Source organism: Lepidochelys kempii, chromosome 8 (genome assembly GCF_965140265.1).
Source record: "Lepidochelys kempii isolate rLepKem1 chromosome 8, rLepKem1.hap2, whole genome shotgun sequence".
Lineage (NCBI taxonomy): Eukaryota > Metazoa > Chordata > Testudines > Cheloniidae > Lepidochelys > Lepidochelys kempii.
Window position 1 is genome coordinate 104,832,920 of NC_133263.1, and position 20,432 is coordinate 104,853,351.

At 46.3% G+C, this 20,432-nt stretch overlaps 1 protein-coding gene across 5 annotated transcripts in view; it reads left to right on the forward strand.

The window, feature by feature from the left end:
- TESK2 (testis associated actin remodelling kinase 2) overlaps positions 1–9,109 on the forward strand; it is a 121,570-nt gene extending 112,461 nt beyond the window's left edge. For all 5 annotated transcript variants that reach the window (XM_073357891.1, XM_073357890.1, XM_073357892.1 and 2 more), the window contains 2 exons: positions 118–265; positions 3,935–9,109. In XM_073357891.1, the coding sequence (XP_073213992.1) occupies positions 118–265; positions 3,935–4,938 (1,152 nt within the window). In that variant the 3' untranslated portion in view covers positions 4,939–9,109. The remainder of the gene's footprint in view (positions 1–117; positions 266–3,934) is intronic.
- Positions 9,110–20,432: the final 11,323 nt, after the last annotated feature.

Below are 20,432 nucleotides of genomic sequence, written 5' to 3' on the forward strand. Positions count from 1 at the left end.
CCCAATAATCTGAATTTACTAAATTCCTGAAAACTGTCCCTTCATCTGCACAGCTCTGTAGATAGGATGGCTTGGAGGAGACTACTTGATTTATTTGGCTTTTGCATACATTCACAGATGGACCCAAAATTACGTCCTTCATTTGCCGACATCGTCAAAACACTGGGGGAGATTTTAAACCGCCTGAGAAATGAGGAGTCTGAAAGAGAGAGGAAGTTGCTGAATCTGGACGGCCCAGAGAGAAAACCTATCTCGATTTCCAAAGGTGTGAGTGAGGGGGATACATTTCTGCAAAGGCTGTTAGAGATGACTGTAGTGAAGATAAAGTGCTTCATGTCACAAGGGACAGTTCCTTCTGCCCACTTCCTGCAAAAAATGTAAAAACAGAGAAGTAAGATTTAAGACTTTTTTTTATTTTCTCCCAGTTCCTTCAATGAGCTCCATCTTGAGCAGTGTGCTGGAAAACACTTGCTGCAGTATCTGATCATAAAGGGAATATAGAAGCTCCTGCTCTGAGATGGACTGATAGTCTATCCAACAATGTCTGTCTGTCGCTCAGGTATTTCAAGCACCTGACAAGAAAGTGCTGATATGGCCCATATAGAGGAAGATGCTACTCCTGACAGGCACTCTTAATCACAGTGACCTCTATATCTCCTGCCACAGTACCACACATTCCTTACAGACCATGTTCCATAGAGAACGACTTCAGACAAAAGTTACTGGCCCTTTTTGTACGTTTCCTTTCTTCTGTAAAGCCAGATGCCTTAGTACCACGGGTCAAACTGTGCACAGGCCTCTGAGGGAAAGGGCATTTTTTAGATACCTATCACCAATCAAAAAGCTGTACCTCCTGCTATTGCAGTTTTAAGCTCTCAAATTTTGCAAGTAGCCAGAGCTACAAATAATTGTTGCCTCCCCTTGTAAAGCAGTGATGGGGTTCCAGGGACTCTCAAGTTGCTGAAGGGTGTCGGATGGCAGAATTAATCCTGGCAGAATTGAATTTGGAGGTAGACAGTGGTGCGTGATAAATGCAATTTTTCATGTCTTGTCAGTGTGACACATGGCTTATCCCCACCACACCCTGGTATAAACAGAGCACTCTGGTGTATGTACACGTAGCATTTGTGCAGTGCTTTGGGATCCTTCAGGATAAAGGGCACAGTAGATACAAGATTTGTATCCCTTGCCCAGAAATGCTGTGAGCTCTGGAGAAAAGGCTGTAACTGAAACCCAGTGGGGAATGTTTGGTGGCCTGGAGAGTCTTCCTGTGCGGCGTCATAGCGCCACCTAGTGTGTGGCGGGATAGGACCGCTTGCTGCAGGACAGTGAGACGTCTGACTAGTTTGCTGCTTTTATAAAGAGTTGGCTTTTGGGGTCGAAACCCAGCTGTCCACTTCTAAAAAGCAAGAAGTTCTACACTGCAAACAGTGAAAAACAAGAGGGTGTGCACCAGTGGGGTGCTGGCGAGGGGGAAAGCCTGTGCCATGGGAAGCTCCCCTTCTTACGCTGACTCTTTCTTCCTCCCTCTTTCCCCAGCAGCTCTCAGGTTCCCACAGTGATGGGGAGATGTTACACAGTATTCTTTAAAAAAAGAAAAGGAGGACTTGTGGCACCTTAGAGACGAACCAATTTATTTGAGCATGAGCTTTCGTGAGCTACAGCTCACTTCAGCGGATGCATTCAGTGGAAAATACAGTGGGGAGATTTATATACATAGAGAACATGAAACAATGGGTGTTACAAGTGAGCTGTAGCTCACAAAAGCTTATGCTCAAATAAATTGGTTAGTCTCTAAGGTGCCACAAGTCCTCCTGTTCTTTTTGCGAATACAGACTAACACGGCTGTTACTCTGAAACCTGTCACTTAAGGTGAGCTATTACCAGCAGGAGAGTGGGGAGGGGTTGCTGGCACATGATGGCATGTACATTGGTCAAACTGGACAGTCTCTGCGTAAAAGAATAAATGGACACAAATCATATGTCAAGAATTATAACATTCAAAAACCAGTTGGAGAACATTTGTCTCTTTGGTCACTTGATTACAGACCTACAAGTTGCAATTCTTCAACAAAAAAACTTCAAAAACAGACTCCAAAGAGAGACTGCTGAATTGGAATTAATTTGCAAACTGGATACAATTAATTTAGGCTTGAATAGAGACTGGGAGTGGATGGGTCATTACACAAAGTAAAACTATTTCCCCATGTTTATTCCCCCCACCCCACCCCCCACTGTTTCTCAGGCGTTCTTGTCAACTGCTGGAAACGGCCCACCTTGATTATCACTACAAAAGGTCCCCCCCCACCCCCGCTCTCCTGCTGGTAATAGCTCACCTTAAATGATCACTCTCATTACAGTGTGCATGGTAACACCCATTGTTTCATGTTCTCTATGTATATAAATCTCCCCACTGTATTTTCCACTGCATGCATCCCATGAAGTGAGCTGTAGCTCACAAAAGCTTATGCTCAAATGAATTGGTTAGTCTCTAAGGTGCCACAAGTACTCCTTTTCTTTTTGCAAATACAGACTAACACGGCTGTTACTCTGAAACCTGTCAGTATTCTTTAACTGACCTCTTTCACTCTGGACCAGTGATGTCCTTAAGAGCACAATCTAAACTGTAGCAGGGTCTGAAGGAAAAGGAGGTATCTATATGTGTCTATCCCGCAAACAAAAATCCCAAGAAGAAAATATTCCACTTCTCACCTAATCAGTCAGCATTGCCCTGTGGTAGCTGAGGGGGACTTTCAGAGGCCCCAAGCAGAGAGAGGCTCCCAACTCCAATTGAAAGTCAATAGCAGTTAGGTGCTAACTCTCAGGAGAGCCTTTTTTAAAAATTTCCTCCTGAATAATTGTGAATATCTCTTTCCACCCTGTTTTAATGATGCAGCTTTTATTACACATATTTAAACAGTGTTTATAATCTCTTGTTACGAAGTCAAACTATTGTCTCCCTAGTGTCTGAAATGTACTGTGTGAAGGCTCATATGGAATTTAATCTCTCCACTTCCAGAGGGATGTATTGAATTTTTTTTTTTTTTTGCCTTCACCTTTCACAGCACGGGGGTATCTTAAGCTTTTGTGAAAACCTCACTCATCGCGTTTTTGTGTTAGTATTTTGTGCTCTAACTTTTTTTAATGGTAAGTTTCCTCATCAGATCCTGCACTTGAGTTAGTTCTGCTAGTATATGGAACACAAAAGAGGCTAGAAAAAGAGAACACCTACTAACCCCCCCCTTCAAAAGACCTGTTCATTGGCCTGTCAGTTTACTGACATAGGACTTGAAGGGCCACTCAAAATGGAGGGTTTGTATAAAAATTTTAAAACAGATGAACAAATTTTCATTCATAGCAAAGTTTGTAGAACCACCATCTCCTTTGGGTTTTCACTTCCCTGCTGTATTGCCGCTAGAATTACCTCTAGCATGGACAGATCTGACGATAAATAATAGTTCAACCGACCAAGCTGAGTTAAGTGCAGAAAGTAAAACCACACCAATGGTGAAAAGCAAATTCAAACTTCAGAATTATTTCAGTTTAAATAATTTAAGAGGTTAGTAGCACAAGGAAGCAATACTTTTAAATGATTATTTCCGTTGTCCTTTTTAAATTAAAAAAAAAAGTCGCAAAAGGACATGGCTCCATTTTAGGATGCTAGATGTGTATCACTCCGTGTTCAGAGCATACGCCTGCACTTGGGAATGAGGGGAACAAAACTTTCCAACCTTCCTTGTTCGCAGGGATCCCATACAAGAACGTGCAGGTAACCCAAGAGCGTGTGTTTGTGGAGGATGCTCCCTGTAAGAGAGCATCACTTATAAGTCAGGAGTCTTCCCCCTTCCTTGTAAGGTTGTGATTCAGACGGAGTGAGCCAGGCCAGCAGCATGTCTGGCCACAAAGCTAAAGGTGTTTCTCTTCTCCTTTTCAGGGCTGAGTGAAAAAGGACAAGGAATAAAGCGATTGAGTTCACTGGATGACAAGATCCCGCCCAAGTCACCCCGCCCACGCCGCAACATCTTGCTGTCACGCAGTCAGTCAGATATCTTCTCCCGCAAGCCCTCCCGGAAGATCAATGTACAGGACCCCTACTACACACCAAGCAAGGGGGCGGCGCGGAAAGTCAACCCCTTCAATGCCAGGGAAGACCTGAAGGGGGGGAAGATCAAATTTTTTGACATGCCAAGCAAGTCTGTGATCTCCCTTGTGTTTGACTTGCACTCCCCAGAGGCAGAGGACTGCCTGAAGACTAGCCAGTCCCTGTCCAGGCAGGTTTATAGCACGGACTGGCAGGAATTCTCTTTCCCCCCTGGGAGGCGGTGCAGATCTCTCCCAGTCTCTCCCGAACTTCTGCATAAAGATTATGTCCCTTTTGGGGGTCTGTGTTCAACTGTCAGTAGGTGTGACTCGACCCAGCTAGGGGCTGAGATGCGGCAAAAACTCCTGAGCAGTAGTAAGTATGGAGTATCAGAAATCCCTCCCTTTCAGGCCAGATCTCACAGGCAGGATTCTCCTTCGGTGCCAGAGCAAGAGGAGGACATGGACTACTCCGATTGGCCAGAGTCCCAGGAGGAAAATGGATTCTGTCCTGTTAAAAACACAAGTGAGGATCCAGGATATAACCAACCGCTAGTGCAGGCTCAGTCCGAGTCCCTAAGATACAAGGGGCGCTCAGCCCAGAATTCAGTCAACTCTGAGGAAGGCAGCTCCTTGAGAGTGTTTGCGAGCTCTGAAGACATGGAGGTGGAAGATGAGATCCGGAAGAACTTGCTGCCAGAGGCTTCCAAATCTCCATTCAGTGTTAACCCCTCTGTGGAGCTGGGCAGAGAGACGTTGTCATTTGAAGTGCTGGATATGGACAGCTCTGCCCCACTTTCACTGGCACCTCCTAATATGTCAGCATCTGGTGGCACACAGTCAAAATGTGACATTTAAGGAGAGGGCTTAAAACCCAGATACATTCTTGTGGGGACAGACTGTCCCCATTCACTTACTTTTTAACTTTTTCCTGTAGTGCTAAGTCTTGGATATTTCAGTGGATCATAGAAACCGGCCATCAAACAGGAGGCTGCAAAGCGCATCTGAAGAGACGGTTGTTGTTTTTTTTTATTTTATTTTTAAATGTGTCCATCATCCCTTAGTTCACTACAAGAGGCAACTACTGCAACCAGCATCGGGCAGGATGCCCACAAGGTCCTATAATCATTGCAGGGCTGTATGCAGCAGGAGCTTGGTAGTGTGTAAGTGATTTGAACCACAGCCCTGCATCTTTCACTTTAGCACTCTGTCTAGCTGGTGCGTGTGAATTCAGTTGGGAGCCTTGTCTAATATTGGAAGAAAGGCTCTCTCTTGGACAGTGCTAGGCAGATATAAATGCCTTCAGAGCTCTAACAGGATCTGCAGGCTCACAGCACACTCTTGAACAAACTGATCTCAAAAGCAAGGAAAACACAAATCTTCTGCTGGTAGCAGTCTGAAAACTTAGCAGCACGCCAAGTACCTGCTGATTAACAGGAGGAAACTATTCTCTTGTATGCTTCTTGTGCCCTGGGGTTCAGTTTCTGATACAAGGATCTGTTAGTCCCAGTGAAACACGCTGGCTCAACAGCCTTGGAGACTGAAGACCCATGTGCATCCCTAGAACAGCACAGGCCACAACACTTCAGGTTCTCCCCAGACACGCAGCTGTCTGTGTATCTTAACCTGCCACAGAGGGAGATTACTGTAGGGTTGAAAGGGGAGCTCAGACACCAGGCACATTCATTCACTGGCCTCTCATGAAACCGCAAATAAAAGCTTTGTGTTGTGGACACTTGTCCACGAGGAACTGAATTGACACCATCAACTCTTTCCACATACACTCACCAAACAGCACCAAACTCGGCACTCACTGCTGACTTGGCCAGGCTCGAATCAGTCACCCAGAGACAAAAGGGTCCTGTTACCCTTTTCCCGTCCTGTCAGACATCCCATTCCTCCTAATGTGATGCTGGTGTAACTGCAATAACAATCTGTCCCTATTTACACCAAGCAGCTTGATTGATACATTTGTCAAAGAATAAAAACCCTATAGTGCAATGGATGTTGGCAGCAAAGCTTTCAGCAATGTTCATGCAAATCTAAAGAAGCTTTTCACTGAGAAGGGGATTAGGACAGACTCATGATAAAGGCTTTCGGCTTGTTAGAGACACTGAAGAAAATCAGTTTCTCCCCATAAATTCAATGTTCTGTATTGCTTTGGCAAAGAGAAAGTAACAGGCAAGTGTATCTCCATTTGCTTCTGAGTGCAGTTTTATTTTTCCACCAGAATGTAAATTTGAAAGAAACAATAGTGTGTTTAAAGCCAGCCACTGTGGGCACATTTGTGTGTGTCTGAGAGGCAGGTACTAGCCCTGTGGTAGATAGACATAGAAAGCTTGTCCTGTGGTTCTATTTACACAGCTTCCTGTATGGTCCTTTCACCTGCACTTCCTGAGATTAGAATGTGTGGGGTTTTGCCTGCATTATCATTCCGGGCTCTCACAGGGCCACATATCAGCTTATCTGTAAGACTGACATTTACAACAGGCCCTCTGTATCACTTGATGGCCCCTGGTACTTGGGAATTTCACCCCAAGTACTAATGTGGAAACTCTTGTTTCCATGCAGCAGCCTTGGGAGAACCCAGCACTGATGGTGGGAGAGGAAATATAAAGCAACAGTGTCCCTTGATGGAAATTAGGTTATTCCTCTGCTTGTCTCACCCCAAAGAAATAGAGGATGAGGAAGAAGGGGTTTTAGAGACCAGCTAGGAAAGTTGTTTGAGAATGAGGGATGAATCCTGGGTTTGTGGGGTGGTAAATTGTCTCCTGGCCCATGAATTACTTAAGATTTCCTCTCTCTCAGTGCTTGTGTGAAAGTGGCCAGCAGCATTGCCCCTTCCCATTGGCTGTGAAGAATTAAATAGGAATCCCTGGGCCTCCTTGAATTCCTTAGCACAGCCCTTGCCAGTGGGACAGGTCTTGGTAGCATGAAAGAAAAAATGTGTATCCCTAATAAGGTCTTTTAACCCTTCTTTGCTCCTGTACTCCTCCTCCATCAAAAAGGTGCTGATTTCTAGAGCAGTCCTTTTCCCTTCTTCTTCGGCAGGTTTTCTGTCCTTGTGCATCCTCTCGGGGGGGTGGGGGGGTTTGGGAGGCGACTGTGGAGCTTCTTGGCTGGCAGGTGCTACCCACATACATGCAGTTTCTGTTCAAGGCTGAGAAACTATCTAGCTAATCAAAGTAACAATCATCCAGCTGATGCTTGTTTTACAATTGTAGCCATTCGCAAAGGAAACCATCCTCACCAGCTGCTATTGTCACAAGGCAGGGTTAGGTTTGTGACTTCAGGCAAATGAGCAATAACAAGAAGTGTTTATATTTGGAAGCTTCACTGGATTGCAGGGAATCTAACCAGCATCCTACTTCTCCCTTCAGTCCCAGTGGAGAGACTGAGTAAAGAAATCACGCCTCGTTTGCTTTTGTGTTTGTTAGATCTTAAAACAATGATGCTGTTGCCACAGCATCTCGCTGGGGATGCCTGTTGCACTGGAAGCTCTGCTTTCAGCTCTTCTGTTAAACTTGACTGTGAAGCTCTTGTGTTGACAGGCATGGGATGCATCCATGGCTCCAGTCAGACTGACTTTTCCTGCCCTGGGTGAATTGCTTCCTTGCTTCAGTATCTTTTAAAATCTGTATTCCCCAGCTGTTGTATAAACACCATGGCTAAAATAATTTTAGTTGGGGGGAAAAGTATTCCACTTTTTAAACAGAAAGCCAGCTGTAGGGCACGGCCCTGTCGCTTCCAGCCTGCGGTGCCAAGTTGGAGATAGGTCACAGAGATGGAAATGCCAAGGAATGGTGCTGGACTGTTAACGTGCCATCTTTCCCAAGTACCAGGTTATGTGTGGGAGTGGCACGTGAATGTAAGTCTGGTTTTTCAATTGGTAAGTCTCTCCGAAAACCAAGTCTTTCTGCGGTCTGATATGGTTAACACTAATCGTTAACTGTCCATCTGGCCACGCAGAGCCAGACTAGATTGGTTAGATGGAGCTTGGTCGCTCGTCCCTCCACAGATGCTGTTGTCCTACGTGGAATAACTAGTAGCCCATACTGTGAGGCAGCTTCTCCCAGCTACTGATGACCATTAATACAAACTGCTAAAAATGAGTTCAGGCAAACCCCTCTTTTTACAGTAATGCGATTAAAAGTTGTTTTGTTCCGATTGAATTTTATCATGTTTTTGACTTTTCTAATAGATGCAATTCTGGCTTTTTAAACTATTTCTAGACACTGCTACGTCTCCTTAAGAAATCTAACTTAAATTCACTTTAGCTGTTTCTATGTTGGATTCATTTAAATGTCTGTTATAAGCTATTTTGTTGTTGTTGATTGGTGACATACAAGAAAGAGAGCACATATGGTAAATTGCTGCCCCTGACAAGAAGCAGATGCAGGGCAAAGGGCTACAATAGGTTTATTCTGCTTTGTTGAAAGGTGTTGCTGTACAGAACGTTTCTTGCCAGTACAACTAAAGACACTTGAATAATTCCTGTTTGCACTTAATGCTATTGTTATACCGCATGTCACTACATTTCTATGCAAAAACAAATAACCTTTTTGGGCAGGTGGATATTTGATTAAATAAGTTTAAAGATCTTTGCAAGATGATCTATTTTCATATTTATGAAGGAGTTTTATGTCTTAATATTTTGCAGTCTGTAAATAGCTAAACTTGTAATTAAAGGCTTAGGAAGAAGTTTGTAGCCTGTGTACAATAGTAAGTTAACACTGCCAGAAAAAAATCTTTGCAAAACAAGTTTTTTCTAATATTGGGGATATTTATGAATATGTAAAGAAAGCAAATCTTGGTTTTTATGTTGATTGATCTTCTGACTTTTGATGTTTTTTGAACTATGGAAATGGTGTATGTTTTATTGGAACTGCAATAAGAAGTAACCAAAGATGAATCTAGTTAAATATTTTCATAATTTTTTTTCTTGGTCAGTTTTTGTAAACTGTTTCCCAACTTGCTTTCAAAATAAAAATAAAAGAAAACCATGATTCTTGTGGTCAAGAGGACAAAAGTGGAAAAACTGACTATCCTATAAGCTCATTAAAGTGTTCACAGTTCCTAGGTATGAAATACAAATTTGGTTTCATATAGCGCCTTTATTTGTAAAGTGCTGAGTTACATGCAGTGGTACCAGAAAAAAAAAAACAGCCTCCCACGTGCATCCTACTCAGGGCAATGTTGGCGTCCGGGTTACTTATCCATTGTCTCTTCCCGAAGTGTCTTATGCTGCTCAGCACCTGGAAATGGACTGCCCCACAGCATTAGCAGCCTACCTTGTTCTTTGGCAGACAGCGATGGTGTTGCCAAAGGACAGAAAACCAGGAGCATGTATGGTACTGTAGAGAGATGAAATGAGACAAGGGCCTAGATCCTCAAAGGTATTTAAAAGCATCTAACTCCCATTGATTTCAGTGAGAGCTGGTTCATCTCCTCAAAGGCACTTAACTCCCATTGATTTCAGAGAGAGTTAGATGCTTAAATACCCCTGAAGAACTTATCTACAATAGAAATAAGACACCTAGACTGCAGTAAAGCCAGGTGAGGGATGCTCTCTGTGGTAGGTGTTTTGTGTATGTACACGTGGGGTTGTGATCACTTAGTTGCTGTTTTAGCCTTTATAAATACATACGCCCCAAGGGAAGTGGTGGAAGCAGCAGGGCTTTGAGCCATTTCAGCCCTAAAGTGCACAAGGCATGGCTCTGTCCTAAAGCTTTGTATAGGCACAGGCATAATCTGGAGATGGGCTAGACTAGCGGTTCTTGCATGTGGCCACCAGGGGCTTTTCTAGTGGCCACAGCTGCCTTGGTGGGGGGGAAAGCAGCCACCCCTCCCTCCCCCAGGGTCACCAGCAGGGCAAATCCCGGGCCCCTTCTGGAACCACAAACACTGTAGCAGCAGGCAACCAGTGAGTTTCCCACCTTCCCGGGGCAGTGAGGCTTGGGCTTCAGTGGTAGGCGGCAGGCTCTGGCCATGTGATGGAGGGCTCCATTCCCAGCCACAAGGCTTCGAACAGAGGGCTCCATTTCCAGCCACACACCCCCGCCCCCCATTGCCGCTGGCCCTCTGCCTCCTTATCCACCTCCCCATCTAGGGCTTAATTTGTCCCCCAGCTTGCCAGGGCTGAGTAAATCGGCTGTGAAATGTGATATTAACAAATATCACTTTTCACAATAGCGGATTTACTAGCTAGCAAGTCTCCAAAATAAAAAATCATCAACCCAAAACAGCAAACCATGTCAAGCACCTGTTTCTGTTTAGGTCCAGTAAAGAATAGGGACAACTGCATGTTATTTTTGAGTCTGCAAAAACACCATGCTTAAATAGATTACAATGGATTGGACATGTCTATGGGCATATGTTAGTTTTTCCTAAAGTTTTAAGTATTTTAGGAAAAATTGTCAGAGCGGCCACCAGCAAGAGTTGGTGGCCACACTCAGGCCACCAGAACATTTGTTGAGAGAACCCCTGGGCTAGATGCCTTGGCAGCTAATAGTGTTTTAATACACTCACAGTATTGTAAGGTATTTGATTTGGTACCACATAACGTGATACGGCATGCATTCAGTAGGCTAAAAGCTGGCTGATAGGTGTGTTTCTCTTGAGTTCCTGCAGTGATCAGTTTTTGGCCTCATGCTAGGTCATATTTTTATTAAAGAAAACAAAATTATCACAAAGTTTGCAGACGACGCAAAAATGGGGGCAGGAAGCAGTAAATAACAGGACAGGTCACTGTGATCTGGATTGTTTGGTAAGCTGAGTGCAAGCAAACAATATGCATTTTAATATGGCTAAACGTTACAGGCTGGGGGATTCTCTCTTGGGAAGCAGTGATTCTGATTTGGGGATGGATAATCAGCTGAACACGAGCTCCCAGTGAGATGCTGTGAACAAAGAGCTGATGTGATCCTCAGATGCATAAACGGGAACTTTGAGTAGGAGTAGAGAGGTTATTTAACCTCTGTATTTGGCACCAGTGTAACCACAGCTGGAATTGTGTACACAGGTCTAGTGTCTACAATTCAAGAAGAATGATAAACTGGAGAGGGGTCACAGAAGACCCACAAGAATGATTAAAGGATTAGAAAACCTGCCTTACGGTGATAAGCTAAATAGAGTAAGCTCTTTGAGACTAACCAAGGAAAGGTTGATGGTTGCTTTGATTAGAGTCATAGAATAGCAGGGTTGGAAGGGACCTCAGGAGGTCATCTAGTCCAACCCCCTGCTCAAAGCAGGACCAATCCCCAACTAAATCATCCCAGCCAGGGCTTTCTCAAGCCTGACCTTAAAAATATCTATGGAAGGAGATTCCACCACCTCCCTAGGTAACGCATTCCAGTGTTTCACCACCCTCCTAGTGAAAAAGTTTTTCCTAATATCCAACTTAAACCTCCCCCACTGCAACTTGAGACCATTACTCCTTGTTCTGTCATCAGCTACCACTGAGAACAATCTAGATCCATCCTCTTTGGAACCCCCTTTCAGGTAGTTGAAAGCAGCTATCAAATCCCCCCTCATTCTTCTCTTCCACAGACTAAACAATCCCAGTTCCCTCAGCCTCTCCTCATAAGTCATGGTTCCAGTCCCCTAATCATTTCTGTTGCCCTCCTCTGGACTTTTTCCACATCCTTCTTGTAGTGTGGGGCCCAAAACTGGTCACAGTACTCCAGATGAGGCCTCACCAATGTCGAATAGAGGGGAACAATCACATCCCTCGATGTGCTGTCAATGCCCTTACATATACATCCCAAAATGCCATTGGCCTTCTTGGCAATAAGGGCACACTGTTGACTCATATCCAGCTTCTTGTCCACTGTAACCCCTAGGTCCTTTTCTGCAGAACTGTTGCCAAGCCATTCGGTCCCTAGTCTGTAGCGGTGCATGGGATTCTTCCGTCCTAAGTGCAGGACTCTGCACTTGTCCTTGTTGAACCTCATCAGATTTCTTTTGGCCCAATCCTCTAATTTGTCTAGGGCCCTCTGTATCCTATCCCTACCCTCCAGCATATCTACCTCTCCTCCCAGTTAGTGTCATCTGCAAACTTGCTGAAGGTGCAATCCACACCATCCTCCAGATCATTAATGAAGATATTGAACAAAACCGGCCTGAGGACCGACCCTTGGGGCACTCCACTTGATACCGGCTGCCAACCAGACATGGAGCCATTGATCACTACCCATTGAGCCCGACAATCTAGCCAGCTTTCTATCCATCTTATAGTCCATTCATCCAGCCTATACTGTAGTCTATAAGAACCTACAGGGAAAAATACTATATAATGAGTTCTTCAATCTGGCAGAGAAAGGTATAACAATCCAGTGGCTGGAAATTCAAACTAGACAAAGTCAGATTGGAAATAAGGGGTAATTTTTTAAGAATGAGTAATTAACCACTGGAACAATTTACTACTGACCATTTGAAAATCAAGACTGGATGGTTTTCTCAAAGCTCTGCTCTAGGAGTTATTTTGGGGATGTTCTGTGGCCTGTGTTGTACTGACGGTGAGACTAGATGATCTTTTCTGCGGAAAAGGACCTAGGGGTGACAGTGGACGAGAAGCTGGATATGAGTCAGCAGTGTGCCCTTGTTGCCAGGAAGGCCAATGGCATTTTGGGATGTATAAGTAGGGGCATAGCGAGCAGATCGAGGGACGTGATCGTTCCCCTCTATTCGACATTGGTGAGGCCTCATCTGGAGTACTGTGTCCAGTTTTGGGCCCCACACTTCAAGAAGGATGTGGATAAATTGGAGAGAGTCCAGCGAAGGGCAACAAAAATGATTAGGGGACTGGAACACATGAGTTATGAGGAGAGGCTGAGGGAGCTGGGATTGTTTAGCCTGCAGAAGAGAAGAATGAGGGGGGATTTGATGGCTGCTTTCAACTACCTGAAAGGGGGTTCCAAAGAGGATGGCTCTAGACTGTTCTCAATGGTAGCAGATGACAGAACGAGGAGTAATGGTCTCAAGTTGCAGTGGGGGAGGTTTAGATTGGATATTAGGAAAAACTTTTTCACTAAGAGGGTGGTGAAACACTGGAATGCGTTACCTAGGGAGGTGGTAGAATCTCCTTCCTTAGAGGTTTTTAAGGTCAGGCTTGACAAAGCCCTGGCTGGGATGATTTAACTGGGAATTGGTCCTGCTTTGAGCAGGGGGTTGGACTAGATGACCTTCTGGGGTTCCTTCCAACCCTGATATTCTATGATTCTATGATCACAATGGTCTCTTCTGACCTTTAGAATCTGAATCCTGCTCCAGTAAGAGATGGAGAAGCCTACTGTTAGGTAGGGGTTGACCACAACTTGGCTGCTTCAGAAATCATTCCTTCCTGCTGAACTGTACCAGGCTCTTGCTGTATTTGGTTACTCTTGACCAGTGTCCATGGGCCCTGGGTCAGTATCTTCCCTATTTCCCACAACAGTCTTCTGCTACTGTAGCACAGTTGTGACCTCCCAAGAAATGAAATTCAAGACCAGATGAAACACTGGCTAAAATGGTGGGAATAAGAGTGAAGGAAAGATGGTAGGACAAGAATAGAGAACTACTCTAGTTATAATCAGCAAGGAAGAGCGCAAGCTGGCTTTGTGCTATGATAGGGATGTACGCCTCTTTCTAGACATGGATGAGGGCCTTTTCCCAGCAGGCCCTTTCTGGGAAGTGCAGCATGGTCCAGTAAGTGAGACTTAAATACTTTAAGTTCTCTTACTAGTTATGCCTCAATTTCCTGTGTAGCAGAGTCACGGCTCTGCTTTACTTCAGGTTGAGTGTCACTTTCCGTTTAAAGCGCAACTATTCAGGTGCTCTAAAAGCCACACATTACTCATAGACTTTAAGGTCAGAAGGGGCCACAGAACTTCACCTGCCCATTCCTGAAATAGACCCCTAACCTCTGGCTGAGCTACTGGAGTCCTCAAATCTTGATTTAAAGACTTCAAGTTAGAGAATCCACCATTGACACTGGTTTAAACCTGCAAGTGCTCCGTGCCCCATGCTGCAGAGGAGGCAAACCCCCCCACCCCCAGGGTTTCTGCCAATCTGACCCAGGGGGCAATTCCTTCCAGACCCCAAACATTGCAATCAGTTAGACCCTGAGGAGGTGTGCAAGACCCACCAGGCAGACACTTGAGAGAATTCTCTGGAGGAACTCAGAGCCCCCTCCATCGCATGTCCTGTCTCGGGCCATTGATGGGTTTTTGCTACTGGCAGTCACCAGTGAGCCACATGCCATTGTAGGCAGTCCCATCACACCATGCCCTCTATCAACTTATCCAGCTCAGTCTTGAAGCCAGTTAGATTTTTTGCCCCCCCACTGCTCCCCTTGGAAGGCAGTTTCACTCCTTAAAAACCTTCACCTAATTTCAAGCCAGAAATTGTAGATACCTGTTTATATCCATTTGTTCTGGGGACCATATTGGTGCTAACTTAAATTTTAACTCCTCTCCCTCCCCTGGTATTTATCCTTCTGGTGTATTCATAGAGCGCAATCATCTCTCCCCTCAGCCTGCAAGCTCTCAAGGTAGGTTTTTTCCTCAGATCATCCAGCCCTTCTCTGCACCTGTTCCAGTTTGAATTCATCTTTCTTACACATGGAGACCAGATCTGCACCCAGTATGCCAGGTGAGGTCTCAACACTGCCCTGTCTCTACCGGAAATACCTCACCTAAGACTATTTTACAGCCATATCACATTGGCAGCTCATAGTCATTCTGTGATCAACTAATACACCCAGCTCTTTCTCCTCCTCTGTCACTTCCAACTGATACATCCCCAGCTTATAGCAAAAATCCTTTTGTTAGTCCCTAAATGCCTGACCTTGCATTATTAAATATCATCCCATTTCTTATTACTCCAGTTTACAAGAAGAAAAGGAGTACTTGTGGCACCTTAGAGACTAACCAATTTATTTGAGCATGAGCTTTCGTGAGCTACAGCTCACTTCATCGGATGCATGCTGTTATTCTCTAAGGTGCCACAAGTACTCCTTTTCTTTTTGCGAATCCAGACTAACACGGCTGTTACTCTGAATCCAGTTTACAAGGTCATCCAGATCCTCCTGTATGACCTCCCAGCTTCATCCCATCACAAATTTTATTAGCACATTCTCACTTTGTGCCAAGGGCAGTAATAAAAATGTGAAAGGTTGGTCCCAAAACCAGTCCCTGAGAAATTCCACTAGAAACCTCCCTCCAGCCTGACAGTTCACCTTTCAATATGGCCCCTTGTAGTCTCCCCTTTAACCAGTTCCTTATCCATCTTTCAGTTCTCATATTAATCCCCATCTTCTCCAATTTAACTCCAAGTGAAAACTGTATCAGACGTCTTACTGAAATCCAGGTAGATTAGATCCGTTTTTCCCTCGTCTACAAAATCAGTTCTCTTCTCACGATCTATCTTTTGTAAAACCACGTATTTTATCCCACTCACTATTCACCTCTATATCCTTAACTACTTTCTCTTTCACCATTTGTTCCAAGACCTTCCATACAATTAAGGTCAAATTAACAGGCCTGTAGTTTCCCAGCTGATTTTCCCCCTTTCTTAAAAACAGGAACTATTTTAGTGATTCTCCAGTCATAGGGTACAACCCCTGAAATAAGATTCATTAAAAATCCTTGCTCTTAGACTTGTAATTTCATGGGCCAGTTCCTTTAATATTCTTCACGATTATCCACCCTCCACAGTACCGTTAAGCTGTTTGAGTTTGACTGCCACCTCGGCTGTGGTAATTTCTGCCTCTGTATCCTCATTGCCATTAGGCACTATGCCACTACCCCTGAACTCTCCACTAGCCTCATAAAAACCTGAGGCAAAGTATTTGTTTAGGTGTCGAGCCACGCCTAGGTAATCTTTAATCTCTATCCCATCCTCAGTGCCGAGCAGTCCCCCCACTTCTTTCCTTCTTCGAGAGGGCTCCAGAATCTTTTATTATTGGCTTTAATGCCCTTTGCAAGGTCCAGCTCTGCTTGGCTTTTGGCTGTGCCCTTCATCCCTACACTTTCCAACCTCCAAGAAGTAGCTTTCCTTGCTGATCCATCCCAGCTTCTATTCCTTGTAGGCTTTTGGCTTTCTCTCAATCACCTGTTTGATGTGTTTGCTCATCCAGCTTGGTCTGCAAACATTCCCTAGGAGTAAGGCTACGTTCTGCTCACAGGCATTTTTAATAAAAGTCATGGACAGGTCACAGGCTGTACACAAAAATTTACCGCCCCTGACCTGTCCATGATTTTTACTATATACCCCTGATTAAAACTTGGGCCAGGAGCACAGAAGGGGGTGGGGGTGGCAGGCTCCCTACCTGGCTCCAACTGGCATGTTTCTGCAGCTCCTAGGGGGAGGGGTGGCCAGGGGACTCCATGCACTGCTCCTGCCACAAGTGCCTGTTCCACAGCTCCCATCACAGCCAATGGGAGCTGCAGGGGCGGCGCCTGCAGTCACAGGCAGTGCACGGAGCCTCCTGGCTCCTCCGCCTAGGAGCTGCAGGGGCATGCCTGTGGGAGCCAGGGACACCCCAGGTAAGCGCCACCCTGCCCCTCAACTCCTTGCCCCAGCCCTGAGCCCCCTCCCACAAACCCAAACTGCTGCTGCTGAGCCAACTACACTAGCCCCTGTAGAAGTCATGGACTCTGTGACTGACATGCAGTCTTATCTATGATTTTTTCCCCCTTGCTTCAGAGAGCTTCTGCAACTTTGACAAAGTAATTCCAAGCCTCCTACACATTCAGATCCCTGAGTTTTTCAGTTCAGTCCACTTCCCTGACTCAGTCCCTTAATTTTTTTAAGTTACCTCTTTTGAAATCCAGGACCTTTGTTGCAGACTTGTTTTTGTTTATCCTTCCATTTAGTCTAAACTGAATTAGCTCATGGCCACCCAAACCAAGGTTGTCCCCTACGACCAGTTCTTCGATGAGGTCCTCGCTCCTCACCCAGACCAAATCTAAAATGGCATCACATCTTGTTGGTTCAGCAACTATTTGGTGAAGAAATCTGTCAGCCATCACATCCCAGAAAACCTGGGCCCTACTATTATCAGTAGCACTTGTCCTGCAAGCTACAGCTGGGAAGTTAGTCTCCCATAACCACAATTCCCAGGAGTATTTATTTCATCATTAAAAACAGAGGTTTTGATCCATATATAAATCAGATCCTGGTGGTCAGGAACACCCCAACACTGTATTAGGGGACCCTCCAGTAATTTTCTTCCCTAATGTGATTTTGGCCCAAACAAACTCTCTCCTCTATTTCATCACTTCTAATTTCTTTACAGTCTACCTCAGCATTAAGGCTCTGTGTTTATCACCGAGGTCACAAAAGTCACAGATCCAGTGATCTCTGTGACTTCTGCAGTGGTTGGTGCACCTGGCCCGGGGGCTACCTGAGTGGCTCAGGCGGCCCCTCGGCCAGGCACACCCACCACTGCTGGGGCAGTCTTGGCCCCCTCCACGCCCCCAGCAGCAGGAGTTTGGGTGTGGGGGGCTCAGGCCTGGGGTGCGGTGCTTACCTGAGGAGGGGGCTCCCCGAAAGGGTGACAGCAACTCCCTTCCTTCAGCTCCTAGCTGCTCATGCTGCCTGTGCCCGCAGCACCGCCCCCACAGCTCCCATTGGCCGTGGTTCCCAGCCAATGGGAGCTGCAGAACCAGGGCATGGGTGGAGCAACACCTGTTGCTGGGCTTGCTGCTTCCCAGGAGCCAGGTAGGGAGCCTACCCCAGCCCCCCCCCCCCCCAATTGCCCCCAAGCACCTGCAGCACTGTGCCCCCCCTGGCCATGCCCCCTCCATAGCAGACCCCCCCCCATTTTAGTCAGGGGTATATAGTAAAACTCATGGACAGGTCACAGGCTGTGAATTTGTGTTTACTGCCCAGGACTTCTACTAAAAATAGCCGTGACTAAAACATAGCCTTGCTCATCATTGAGATACAGCACTAAGCCACCGCCTAACCTGTGTCTTTCCTGAAGAGCACATACCCCTCAATCCCTGTACTCCCGGCAGGACAATTCCGCCAGCTTGCTGCTGCCCTTGGAACGTCTGGTTTCACTTCCTGGGCCAATAGCTCCGGTTCCTCCATTTTATTACCCAGGCTCCTCGCGTGGGCGAGCAAACGTCTTCACTGTTGCTGCTTGGCTCCACCGACATTCCTCGCCCGGTTGGGTACGGTCATGCTGCTGCCAGCGGCACCTGACCGGTATCAGCACGGTCCTTCCTCTTACCGTCCATTCTCCTACCCACTGCTGTTCCTTTCTCCAGTGCTGTGTCCGTTCTTACTTGATTTTCCTCCCTCCCAGTGTTAAAATCGGGTGTGGAGATCATATGAGCATCGCCCAACTCTCCTGAGTTCCTAGTTTAAAGCTCTTTTAATGAGTTGTCTCAACCTCCATCGCAGAAGTCTATTTCCCCCCCTACTCCGGTGGAGTCCGTCCCATGAGAACTGTCCTCTGACCAGCAGTTAAACAACCCAAGCCCTCCTTATAGCACCACTGCCTGAGCCATCTCTTGAGAATCATAATCTTGTCTCGCTTTTCTCCTCCTCCTCCTCCAAGGACAGGTACAATCCGACTCAAAGTCACCTGAGCCTCCATTTCTTTAAGCGTCGTCCCTAGCCTGGCACAGTCCCCCTTGATACATTCCAGCGAGAATCTAGCTGCCCTTCATATGGGAACAAATGACACAATCAGTGGATTCTTTCCTGCTCCCATTAGATTCTTCTTCAGCTTCAGGACCACATCCTGTATCTTAGCTCCCAGCAGACAGCTCAGCCTTCTGGTCTCTGGATCAGCTCTGGTGACAGGCCTCTGTATGCTTCTTAGTAGAGAGTCCTCAAATCACATGGACCTGCCTTTTCCTGGTGATGGCATGATTCTCCAGCCTTCCTCCTGTCCTTTCTGGCTGTGACTCCTTGTCTTTTATTCTCCCTTGCCATTTTCTGCGAGTCATTCTGAATCCCCCTGGAGCTCTGAACTCTGGGTATCTCCAATGGCTCTTCCCCTCTTCTTACAGAACTAACCGCTCTGCTCTTCTCTTCCTTGCCCTCCTTCCTTCCGTTACTGGCTGCTGTGCCCCTTCCTCATTTTCCAGCTCAGCAGACCTGTTCCTGATCTTAATTTTCCTTCCCTAGCTGGTCTTTTCCTCTGCCTGGTTCTTGTAGTAGATGTACGCTTCCACCACTCACTTTCCTCACCCAGCAGTCTCCCCATTGAGTTCTTCAGTCCAGCTGGCACCTACAAGTCTTGACTCATCCCTTCAGCCTTCTTGTGCCTTTGCTCCATCATCTGCTCAAACCTCCTTCGAAACTCAACCATCGTTTCCACCTGATCTCCAAGCCTTGGATCTTCTCTTCCATCAGCTCTATCAGGCAACACTTCATACAAAGCTCTTTGCAGGTACCTGTGCTGGGATCATGTACATCCTGCAGCTTCCACATCCGGTCATCTTCATTGTCTCTTCCATTGCTCGGGTCACTACCTCTGCTGCTGCAGTAGCTGTAACAGCTTTCCCACCTGAAGTCCTGCCAAGGAAAAAGAGAAAACCACCCAAAATACCCCTTCCCCAAACTCCCATTTACAGCTCTGTGTGCTGGCTGCCTTTATAGGGCTCTGCTCTCACCTGCCCCCTCCCCAATGCTACACACTGAACGAGGAAAAAACACAGTGACAAAGCGGGAATGCTCTTAATGTTTTGTCTGAATACCGTGCTTGTGCCTCAGTTTCCCCACTGTATGGAACAAGTACCTTGGTGGTGGAACAAGGGGGTGTGATTGTTGCAGATTCCAGGAGGGCAGGTGTGACTGATGTCTGGCTGCCTGGGCACAGACAATGGCCAACATTCTGTAGCCTGGCAACTGATGTCTGGGGCCCCGCCGCTCCAAGAATCAGCCGGAGGTGTTGGAGAAGGAAGTGAGGTGCAGGCCAGGTGATCTGGGGGAGAGAGACAAAGGAAGGAGGCAGGGCAGCAGATCATGGCTGAGGCAGGACTGTTGGGGGAGCTGGTCAGTCTCCTGGTTTGGGACTCAAGGGGGAAGCCCAGGGGCCTGGAACCCCAAGGATGGCTTTCCTGTGTTAACGTGCAGCAAGCTAAAGGGTCCTACCAGCTGTAGGATTTTCAGGAAGCCCCTGGGCACAGCAACTGGGCGGCTCAAGGAGACGTGCTGTGGTGATTGTGCCAATGCTACGCCCCTACTCAGCGATCAAGCCCTACCCTCGGCAGGGTTGGGAGAGTGTGTATTGTGTCCCTTACTCTCGGCCTCCAGGCTGCAGGGGCCTGTTTGGAAGCTTTGCCCTGAAATGAACATTTCTGTTGAAGAGCTGTATTTTAAAGTGCTGAACTCCCCCTGAAGGCTCTGATTTT